Raw genomic sequence first — 12,131 nt, forward strand, 5'->3', positions numbered from 1 at the left:
CTGCTGAAATCTGTAATGATTGTCTTGTAACAGTGGGCAATAATGCGGTTTACTGGAGCAGTTTTATAGTGCTGACTAAAGGAACCCAGAAGCTTTTGAGATAACATTCATCTACAAGTTTAAGAGGAAATTATGTATTTGCTCTTCATTGTTGCTTGACATTTATCTTTTCTACCCAGGTGGGTGCTGTGTGCTAATCACACAGAGCCTGTCAAAGGTTTCTTGGGCAGATATCTGAGAAGAAAACTGATTGAGACTGAAATAGAAAAGAACATACGCAATAATGATCTCATTAAAATCATTGACTGGATCCCCAAAACATGGCACCATCTCAACAGCTTCCTAGAAACGCACAGCTCTTCAGATGTAACCATTGGTGAGTCCATTGGTGTAATGGTTGGAATTAAGGATGCATGCTAAGCATTTTATAGATTTTTGAATGATATATTATGTTTTTAAAAGTTGTCATCTCTCAATGGGACATATATCATCAGTGTGGGGAATTGTTCTAATTGCCAGCAAGAATGAAATGAAAATGGAATGATTAATGAAAGCATTTCCTGTTATTTTTGCCTTGGTTGCTGAAGACTTTCAAGTAAATAATAATGATTTTCAAAAGTTAAATTTAAAAAAAAATACCGCAGTAGCCACTTTCCTAAGCTTATTTTTTCCCCCTGCATTCATACTGCAGAAAATTACGGTAATAAAAACATTTTGTCAGCCAGTTCAGGAAACTAGCAAGTGGGAGTTATAGATGTACCTGAGCGCTTTTCATGGAATAACTAAGCTAGGAAGGAAGTCATCCTTTGACATAGCTGTGCCCATAAAACTTCTAAGTATTCATTAGGCACTTAGATAAGGTGACACTAGTTCATTTTTAACAACAGGAGACTGACAGTTCCCTTTTCCTAGTCCTATATTAGTATTGTCTTCACTTGAGTTTGTTCTGATACCACTTTTTTTAATTCTCTGAGGGTTATTTTTAGTGTGTTCCCTAGTTCTACTTTTTTAATATACAACTTGACTTCTCAGGTCCTCGCCTCTTCCTTCCTTGCCCTATGGATGTTGATGGCTCCAGAGTGTGGTTCACAGACCTCTGGAACTATTCCTTGGTACCATATCTTCTGGAAGCTGTGAGAGAAGGACTTCAGGTATGTCATTTGTTTTCCAGTGCTTTTTTTTTTTTTTAATTAGTTTCATAGGCTTTCTCCACCAACGCATCGAAGGATGAATGCTGTTGTGTTTGCAAGAAGAAAATCTGTGCAGGGATTATAGAAATCAGCCTTTAACTCATTTTGACCTACTCTTACTCTGATGTATAATTTGGCTTTGTCTGCTCCAGCGCTAGCATATCTTGTGTTTTTTGAAGAAAGTTTCTCCTCTGTGTCTGGAGGAAGGTTCTTTTTCCACTGTTTAGTGTTCACACAATGCTAAATAGAGCTCAGATTGCCTCCCTGAGTAAAGACAGTACCATCCTACCTCTGCATGGAAGAGTTAATAGCCCTTACACTGGTGCAAGAAAATGGCTCTGGTCTGTATAATTCTCTCCCACCTATGTTCACATGTAGGCACAGAATTCTTTTGGAGGAAATTTCAGGAAAAAAGAAAAGTGTTTACTGACCTTTCCTAACCAGATTGAAATAATTTAGTCTTTAGCCTTAATGAACATGAAGGTCTGTCCCTTTTTGCCCTTAGATCTTGGAACCCTGCTTGTATTTCCCATAGGTTTGTTTCTCCTTTTTTATTTCTCTGTATGGGCTAAGGTTTCCTCCTGGATGTAATTCTCCTTTTGGGTAACAGTGCCGTCAAATAAGAGTGCTTCATGGTTCTCCCTATCCTGTCCTCTCAAGAGCTAAGTGTTAGCAGCAGTTCCATTGATTGTTAACAAACTATTAACATTTCTTGTACCTTAATAGAAAGAGGGCTACATATAGACTTGCTGTAGTTAGCCCTGTAAGCTATCCATATAGGTTAAGATTTCAGACCATTCCTTATCTTTGGGGCAAACCTAAATCTTTAAATTAATCCTTTATTATTTCCTTTTTTTTTTCAATCTTTATTTGGCTTTTTCTTGGTTTCTTTTATGCACTGCAATTTTGTCCTCTGAAAAGATACTTTGTGGGAAGGCAGTTTTTTGCCACACATGACACTGGAAGAAATTACAGCACAGTGCAGAGGGGATTGTTGTGGACTAGTCAAGGCACTGTATAACCAGCTGCAGTTTCTTTATCACCTTGTATTGACATAGTGACATACTGATATGATGGAGGTTTAGAATCTTGCTTGTTGAATACCTCACACTTTCCTAAAACTGCTTATCTCTCTGGGAATTACAGAGTGTTTATGCCTTATGCAAAAAACTGGCAAAGATCTGATAGAACAACCATGGTGAGATTAACAGCAGTTTAGATGAGCTATAAAAATGCAGTGATATTCTTCATGCTCATATTTTCCCAAGTATACAGGATATCTACTTAAATGAAAACTTCAATTCTGGAGCAGAAGATGGCAGCATATAGAAGAAAATACATTGTTTCATGAAATGCTCCAATTTTTAGTTGCTTTGGATGTCTTCCATAGAATAACATTATTAATAATAAACAGAAATCTTTTATATGGTATAATTAGATGTTCCTGGAACCAGAGATGGGTAGAAAATGCCTTTCTAGCCTGGCACTTTGCAAACCCACTTGTCAGACACAGAATTTAGAAGCCTTTCTCCAGACTCCAGAAAAGATTAAATCGCTGTTAATCTCAGATGAGGAAATGTGCTGCCTACAGCCTGAAATCAGCCTGCTACCTCCTGAGAAACATTTCCTCTTGGCTTATTTAGGCAGATCCCTGTTATAGTAGCCTATAGGGCAGAAGGAGTCTGAGTATCTCTGTGCATAATATAGGGAACTTGGCTGCCTAACCTGAAGCTCTGGGTTCAGCAAATGCCTGTGAGCAGGTGTTGCAGTGATAAGCACAACTAATGTCTCTGGCTTTAGCACTAAAATCTTTCACCGTTTTACTCCCTTTAGGAGTGCAGCCCACCTAAATGCACCCTGAGCATATGCCCTGCCAATATCGTATTGCTTTTTTAATTGCTTGAGGCTGTTTGAGCTGGGGGGAAATCACAGAAAGCCCCAGTTCCCCAATGTGTCATTGTCACAGCAAAGGGAAATCTGTAAAGCAGCAGCCAAGGGGCTTTCAGTTAACATGCTGCTTGTGAACAGCAATGTGGAGAAGGGTGCATTTTAGTGAGGAAGCTACAAGACCTCCTAAACTTACAGTATTCTCATTCTTCCTCTGGCATCCTTCCAGTTTTCTAAGCATTTTTGTGCTTCATGGTAGGGAAAACTTATCCTTTGTGAATCTCTTAACCTTGTGAAAGATCTCAAAGTGTGGACAGATGCCTGCTTCTGCATCCCATTTTGCTAGGAGAAGAGCACAATATACTGGCACTTCTTAATTTACTTCAAACCAAATCCAATTAACTTAAAACGTTTTAGATACGTCTGAGTTAATTTCTGTAATATGCCATAAGCAAATTACCTAAAGGTCTCATTTCACATCATACCAAGAACTTGTGTCTCCCACTGTTGCCTACTAGTATCACTAGTTAGCGGAGTGCTTTTCAACTTGCAGCCACTCTGCATATTGAAGGGTCATTAATGGAGATTAGGTCTTCTGAATGTCTTATCATATCCAAGTGCTGAGCACATCTGAAAGCAAACCACTTGCTAAAATGGTTTAGGTGTTTTGGACAACTTTAATCTGCTATTACAAGTGGTGCTGAAAACTCTGTAGGATACTTAACCTGTGTTATATCCATAATACAGATGTATGGTAAGAGGGCACCCTGGGAGGATCCCTCCAAGTGGGTAGCTGATACCTATCCATGGAGCTCTGCATCTCTACAGCATGAGTGGCCATCACTACTTCAGTTAAGACCAGAAGATGTTGGTTATGAAGGTTATGCATCAGCAAAGGAAGGAACAACCTCAAAACACGTTCCACAGACTGATACAGAGGGGGATCCCCTGGTAAGATTTAAACTTTGCAGAAAAGGCTTTTCTGTATGTACTTTACTGTCACATGTTAAACTGTACATTGTACAGTAAAAAACTATTGTGTACCTGTTGCGAAATGGGTTTTTAGAATGAATCTACTATAATGTATTGAAAAGGTTGAAAATAAAAGGAAAATCCATCAGGGGGGCATGTATCACCATCATGTTAATATGTCCCTAAACTGTTTGCATTTCTCATCTGTCAAGTAATTTATCTAGTCTTTATCATTATAAAGTTTAGGTGCCACTCTTCAGCAACTTATTAATTGGTTTATTCTAAAAATTCCTATCCAGGTTGGGTAGTCCTTCATCTACATTCTACAAATGAAGGACTGAGAAACTCGCATTATCTAACTTGTCCATCAGAGAATTCAGTGGAAAAACAAATTAGAGCCATCCTCCCATTCCTTAGAACATTTCAAGATAAATGATGACTGTATAACAGTCTTAATATAAAACAGTTTCAATATAAGAGGAATGTAAGTGTGGCCGCATTAAAAGATAAGAGGTTGATTTCCCTCAATGCTATGTATTGTTTTATTTAAATATCATCCCAGACATTTGGGTTTACCATTGCCTCCTCTGATATTGGACTATTAAATTGCATATATTGAACTGCTGTTTTTGTATTGTTCTTTCTCTATACACTGCCTTTATCACAGTTCAAAATACCATTTTAGAGAACTATGCTTCTGGGATACAGGCAGCCCTCAGAAAAGGGAGTTTCTCAGGAGAAAATGCATTTAACTCTTATCAGTGCTAAGAAAAAGACTCCTCAGCCTCACTGAAGTGTTTGGTACCAAAACAAGACCTTGCATGCTGAAGAAGTGTAGAAAAACACCTCATTTGATGCCCAGTCTCCCAGTTCATAAGCTTCAGGGTGATTGTTTGACCCTGTGATTTGGGCTGCCATTGAGTGTACGGTCAGGCTTCCAGCACATATGCATCATCTCCATCACTCCAAGGTGAAAATACTTGGGCAGCTAGAGTTCAGTGTCCCATCACCGTTACTCCCTGTAAGTGGAGTGATCACTGTGATCAATATCTGTGTCTGACTAAACATCGGAAGCTTGAAACTTGTGAATGAAGGGCTTGACCCTGCCTGTGGTGAAGTTCACGGGGGAGACAGATGCTGCACTTGTGGAAACAGGACATGTCACATGCAGGCTGTATTGCACACCCACCACATGTATCTTCTATTCTTAAACACGGATATTTGTCAAACCTTCAGCAAAAACTACCTGATAGCATTAAAGAGTATAAAACACTGTTCAATGCCTAGAGAAAACGTAACAAGCTGAGCAGGTTGAAACCATAGAGATGTAAGGATTCCTGAGCAAACTGGAAATAGGGGCTTAACACACAAACACACAAGAATGCCTCTTTCTCTTTGTTTTTTCATCACCTGCTTTTTTGTAGTGACAGTGTATTTGTTCCTTTAAAAACACTAAAGCAATGTCAGTATTGCTTGTGGCACTGAGCATGCTGGCAGAAGTGGATGTTTTACAAATAAAATCCTGATCATTACACAGAGTCATGCATCAAGCATCCAGGTAATTTTCTGCGGCATAATGCTGGGGTTTTGATGATTTTTCAGATGGGTTTCAGGTTCTAATAATCCCCAATTTATGTGGGGGGTCTCTTCTCCTGGGTAGGAGTATCTGTTGCTGTTCCCCTGCTGAGGTCAGCCCCTCGACAGCAGACGGGACTCTTTTATGAAGCAGCTGGCCTCGGTCCACCCCTTTCTCACTCCCTCCCCATCTCTCTCTTGCAGAGGGGGTATGTTAGTGTGATTATGGTTTTAGTTGCTTTTCCAATGTAGTGTGTCTACTCCATCCAAAAATTATCTGGAAGCTTGACTGACTTCAAGTATGGGCCCAGATGTCCAGCTGCGATATGGCTTCCTTCCCTTGCCAGTGTTGCAGCTGCAGCCAGTCTCACCCCTGAATTAAAGAGAGTTATCAGGCAGCTCCATTGTATTCCTCCGGCTCTTTGGACCTTTAAATTTCTATTTAAAGACCAGAAGGCAATGAAAAGGGTGCCAGTAGGAGCGGCTGACATCCTGCCCTTTCTGAAATCCTTTTGTTTGGTGCCCTCTGCTAGATACCAGCACACCTCATACAGCAAGGGAGCTTAATTAAATTTTAACAGTCACTGCAGCATTAAATGAGACGAGATTATGTAAACATTGCTTTCTTCTTTCAGATGAATATGCTAATGAGGCTTCAAGAGGCAGCCAACTATTCGAGTGCACAAAGCTGTGACAGTGATAGCACCAGCCACCATGATGACATTTTGGATTCATCCCTTGAATCAACTCTCTGAAAGAGACAAACCTTGGTAGAGGATTATGGTAAAATCTCTTTCCACTAGACCACTGCCAGTATTAAAGCAGCATGCCAAGGTCCCTGAGTGAGAATGGTGTGTTGTAGGTAGTCAGGAAACCTAACTCTGCAAAGTCAGAAAGAAAAATTGAAGTGGAAAGCTTGAATTAGTTTAATTTCAAGGCATTTCAATACCTATGGAGCCAAGTGAGACTCTGTTTGTCAACTGGAAAGGGCCCTAGACCAAGGGCATCAAAGCAGATTGCACACGTTCGCCAAACTGGAATATTTTTTTCCCTTTTCCTCTCCCTCTCTCTCTATGTGTGTGTCTCAGTTTCTCTGTACAAGCTTACGGTGCAACTTCTGTTTTTTTCCTTTAGTTTACCTGAGGTGCTGCATGAACAATGCAGTCTTCTAATTCTCTGCTAACCTCTGTTGTGCCACGTGGTGCTGGTCACAGGACTGCAGTGGTGTTTGTGTTGTACGCTACTGCCCATTCCAAAACGAGTCTAAGATGATGATAGTAACTCAGAAAGCACAAACAGTATTGTGCAATCACCAGAAAACATGACTGTGATACGCTGGATAAGTGCCAATTTAATTCTAACTGCCATGGTCACGATGATGCGCTCCATCAAGTTTTTAGTACACAAGCCACAGATTTTATAAAATTGTTTTTACCACAAAGGTCTTTTTTAACCACCTGCCCACTCCTTAACAACAGTTTTATACCAATTATTAACCAACACTGATTAAAGGCTTTTTAGGGCTTCATTTGTTTGAGCCTTTTCAGTGAAAGAAGGAACATTTCTTATGGTGCTGTCTCACTGCCTTAAAACAGATTTCTAGAAGTTTAACAGTTGGTTTAATTCCTAAACCATTGGTAATTTACACTGTTTTTTTCTTCATTTACTAATGAGAAAATGTCAGTTAACACAATAGCCTCATATCTGTATATCATGATTTTTTAAAATAATGGATAGGAGAAAGAACAGTTGCTATATAATATTTTTATCTTGTGAATAGATTGCTCTGCCTACCCTCAGAAATACACAAGGAACCCAAACCCACTTCTGCTGCCACCTAAATGCTGAGAAAATTGGCGCAAATTCATTTGGTCCCATGGAATGGAGTTTTTGGAGGATAGATGTTTTGAATTCTTATCCAGCAGAGCTGGATGCACTTGATGCAGCATGAGCACAAATGTATGGGTTTTTTTTTCTTTTTTCTAGTTTTAGCATGTTGTTTTGATTGCTATTGTTGTACATGAAGAATTCAGCATAAAAGAACACTGAAGCAGTGATGTCCACTGTGGAAGAGGAAGAGTTTATACTGTAAAAGTGGGTTGGTTTTGCACAGTCTACTGGGTGGGTGTTGTAAATATTGAGAAAAAAAAGAAAAAAAAAAAAGCCTTGCACAAATCAAATCAAAAACAAACAAACAAAACAAATTGTATTTTATTCTGTTAGTGTTAAGAGATGTTTCACTTGCTGAGATTTCCTGTATGTTGCAAACAAATACAGAATGCAAACCTTAAAATCTGTTATTACCTGGTGTGTTTGTCCTGTACTTACAGTTGTTATGACTATGCAGGATCTATCAATGTTACAGTCAGCATGTTTCAATATCTATATGAAGCCAATACATTTTGGGGGGAAAAATATGAAAATGTTTTAAGCGCATATGTCACGGCAGGCTAAAACCAGATTGCATTAAAACTGCTCAGAATAATCGGAAATGCTTTTTTAGCACAAGAGGCATCCGGTTAAAATAGGTGCATATAAACAAGAAAGTATCTAAGGGCTTTGGCATTGTGTAGACATGTACTGTACACCTCCATGGATGTTACCTTCAGGATGTGTATTTGGTGCTATTAACTCTTTGTGGCCACCCTGTGGTCATTCGCTGCAAAACAAAGATAAATCAATGCAGTGTTTTTCTGCACTGGTAAATCAATGCAGATAAATCAACCCAGTGATGTAATGAGATGCATCACTGAATTGATGCAGCTCATCAATTCAGTGATGAGCTGCATCACTGAATCTAGAGGTTCCTACACGGTGCTACTGCCCTAATAAAACTTCAACTGCATGTCGGATTCAGTCAGACCAACATCATGCCCCCAAATCTGGATCCATTTCTGATGCAAAATGTCAGCCCATACATCTTGACTGACTTAAAGCACTAAATGAAAGCTTTTCTGTACCTTTGCTCTGAGCAAACCTGCAAATCTATTCCTGCCATACTTAACATACAAACACACAATATTATACATACAAAACTTCCTGCAATACATCTCAGTGAGTCCACCTAGTTTACAACTCAGAAATTGTTTGTGAAACATTTGTCTGTACACATTTTATATTTTGTACATTTTTGATGTAACATATCATGTAAATAGACAGAAACAGTGAAATAAATCATCTGAAAAGTTTTGTAGTCTTTGTAAAGGCCTAATAATAAGTATTTGGTGTCATCGGACTTAACTGGATGATGTATTTTCTATTGGTTTATTGTTCCTCTAGCTTGTAAACCAGCTTGCGTATATTTTTTGCAGGTGTGCGCACTGTATCTGTCTAAATTATTACTTTGCCATTAAAGTGGAATTATTTATTGAAAACACAGTCTGGTGTTTTTACAGTCAGGACCACTTAACAGTTACATATTATTTCAAATATAAAAGCATGCAAGGAGGATGACAAACCGAAGGATGTGATTTTCTGTATTCAGCAGAACTAATCTCTGTAGAAACAAATTAAATATTGTTTCTAGTTCCAGTGATTCAGCATGGCTGTTTTTGAATGGCTGTTTCCATGGTGGGAACAGGTTGTACAGTTCAGAAACAACTTTACAGTCTCCCCATTCTCAAAATAATCTTCAAATACAAGTCTATTGATTTCAGTAGTGGTAAATCTGTACAAAACTGGTGTGGCATTATGCCTTATTTTCAACCTTGAAGCAATTAGAGCTACTTCTTCAGCAGGTATACATCAATATGGCAATAGAATTCAAAGAAAACAGTACAATTATGTTAGCTAATCATAGACTTTGAGGCCAGAAGATATTATTATGATGCTTCAAGTTCTCGGCTATAAATCTCAGCATGAGGTCTGTAATTTCTCCTGAAATTTTTATATCCCTGGAAGGACCTTTAGCCATAATAGTAAGAAGTAGAAAATCCAGCACCTCGCTGTCAATATGGCTAATTATTCACTGGTGGGCTTTATTTGCAGTTAGATCTTTCATATCTCTTTCTTTTCAAGAGAAAAATACCCACAACTGTGTTTTGTTATGCCTTTTCCTCCTATACTAAAAAGCCAACCACAATCAAAAACACTTTCTACATTTTCTTTTGATAAGACAAGCAGCTTGCTCATTCTTACCTTTTCATGATAAGGCATGCCTTTCAGTTCTCAGCATAGTTTTTGCAAGACTTTCTGACTACCTTTTGATTTGTCAGAGTCCTTTCTGAAGTGTGGGTATGAGAACTGCACACAGTATTCTTGTGATGATTTTGCTTTTGCTATAAACAGAGCAAATACCACCTTTCTACTCCCACTTCATATTTTCCCTGCTTAGTTTTCAGGGCTGACATTCACTCTAATTGCATCATCCTACTGCAGGCTCATGTTCAGTTAATCGTCTACCAAGACCCTGACTTCTTTTCATGTTGCACCATTTCAAAATACTTTGTCTGTATAAACTGTGCTCCATGTTCCTAAGATGTATGACTGCAAATTTATCTGTATTAAAACAGGATATTCAAACCAGCCCACCCTAACAAATGATTCAGTTTATTCTCTACAATCATCTAATGTGCCATTCCACTACATCCCTGACTTCCAAAAGCTGCTAACCATCATCTTAGCTTATCTTTCAGTGTGTAGGTAAAGGTAGAAAGTGATGTTTTACGAGATCCTCTATTGAGTCCTGCTGGGACTCTCCATGAAGATTTCTCTTTTACAGCTACATTGTTGATTCACCCATGTCACAGGTATATATATTCCAGTTAACATGGGTATGAATATCAGGATGTCATACAAAAAAAGCATGTGTGTATAATATTACAGAAAATATATGATGAGTTACAGGGCTTCTCTATCATTGTAGGTCTCTCAGGGATGGATTAGATTCTTTCAGTTGAAAAGTACATATGTAAAATGGATTTTACACAGAAAAGGTAATAGACTAGATCACTTTAGTGATCTCAGTGCAGCTTTCCTATAATTCAGTGCTGCAACATTTGCATGTTATGCAGTTGCCATTACTTAACAGAAAAGATATGAAATTTAATTGTCAAACTCATTATGTTAGCCTTCATCTGGAGACTTTGTTGGTTCCCGGAATAGAAACAGGAATGGGAATGGGATAGTGCAGTCTTGGAAATAAAAGTGGCTTTCACAAAGACTTGAGACATTGCTCTTGTTTACAAGAACTCGTTTTTTATGCTGTCATTAAATAGCCATGGTGTTTCTCAGCATGCACTACTTTTTCTTGATGACTGAATAATGTCACACAAATTAAATGCTGCCACTAAGCTGGACAATGCAAGAGCTACAGACACACTATCATGGGAGAAATCTATTGCTGGGTAATAATACTAGTAGCGGAAAATAGAATCTGTCATGAAAGATAAATTAACTAAGACCCAGGCCATGTGACTTTGCCTTTCTACACTAAATTGCGTTTACTGTTCTTTGCTCATCTGCAATCTTAAACAAACATTGATAAATAGCAATGAGTAAGCACAGTGAATAAAGTCAAGTTCTGGTTTTAGTAACAAATTTCATAAAATAATGTTTTACCTTTGTCAGTGTATTTACTGGTTTTGTAAGCAGATTTTATTCAATCAGATTACATAATTTAGGAAACTAAAATGCATCTTTAAATTAAATACCAATGCTGAAAGAAAAGGCTCCTGGTAACTGCTATGTAACAAAATTAAGTGTTTACATGGTCACCCATAACCAGCACTAGTGACTTTACCGTGCCATAAAATGGATGGTTCTGAAAGAGCACAGAAGCAAGCAAAACACGTATTATCTGTATGACCAAAATGCAAGGACTAAGTGAACTGAGTAATTTGAACTAGTGGACTCTATACTAGCACTGATAATTCAACACACCTTAAATACGACCAGATAAACCAGCGGTTTGAATTTTATAAGTGAAATGAAAAGACATGCAGACTGAAAAAAAGACTCTTCAGTGCAACTGTGAATGCAGGTTGGTAGTTCCACACATGTAGACTATAGATAATAAAGAGATATGGCTTCTGTACAGCAGTGTCTGAGTTCCCAGAAATAATTAGGTGGCAGAAGGAATCATTTAGCTCCATCATTATCACACTCTTCATATAACCATCATGATCTTTAGTGTACCCTGCCACTGCTTATCCAGGTCAAGCTAATGGCACTGTATTGGAATAGTGATACTGACTCTTGATTGTGGCTGGGAGCAGTCGTGCTGGAGGAAAAATCTCACATCTTAACTGGACTAACATTACAGAGCAAATATATTTTCCATCTAGAGGAAATAAGAAATCTAAAAGCTGTGTAAGAAAACTTCATTGTCTTATTAGTGGCTGCTACAATTAATCTCATTATTTCTTAATGTCTCTGTATTTCAGCTTCCATAGTGCTAACATGTCTCAAATACTTTATAAATAGTTTTCTTTTACAACACAAAATGTCTTTCCAAGTGTAAAATTATGGTGCATGTTTTAGAGCTGGTTAATACCTTGTTTCAGACTG

At 38.2% G+C, this 12,131-nt stretch overlaps 1 protein-coding gene across 1 annotated transcript in view; it reads left to right on the plus strand.

Moving 5' to 3' along the window:
- LOC104498326 (neuron navigator 3-like) overlaps window positions 1-8,452 on the plus strand; it is a gene marked incomplete at its 5' end in the record, with an annotated part of 15,150 nt that extends 6,698 nt beyond the window's left edge. The window contains 5 exons of the mRNA XM_010141684.1: window positions 180-376; window positions 1,033-1,151; window positions 3,825-4,028; window positions 6,260-8,311; window positions 8,388-8,452. Coding sequence (XP_010139986.1) covers window positions 180-376; window positions 1,033-1,151; window positions 3,825-4,028; window positions 6,260-6,379 — 640 coding nt within the window. The remainder of the gene's footprint in view (window positions 1-179; window positions 377-1,032; window positions 1,152-3,824; window positions 4,029-6,259; window positions 8,312-8,387) is intronic.
- Between the last annotated feature and the right edge of the window lie 3,679 nt (window positions 8,453-12,131).

This window comes from Buceros rhinoceros, unplaced genomic scaffold, assembly GCF_000710305.1.
Source record: "Buceros rhinoceros silvestris isolate BGI_N320 unplaced genomic scaffold, ASM71030v1 scaffold34298, whole genome shotgun sequence".
NCBI classification, from domain to species: domain Eukaryota; kingdom Metazoa; phylum Chordata; class Aves; order Bucerotiformes; family Bucerotidae; genus Buceros; species Buceros rhinoceros.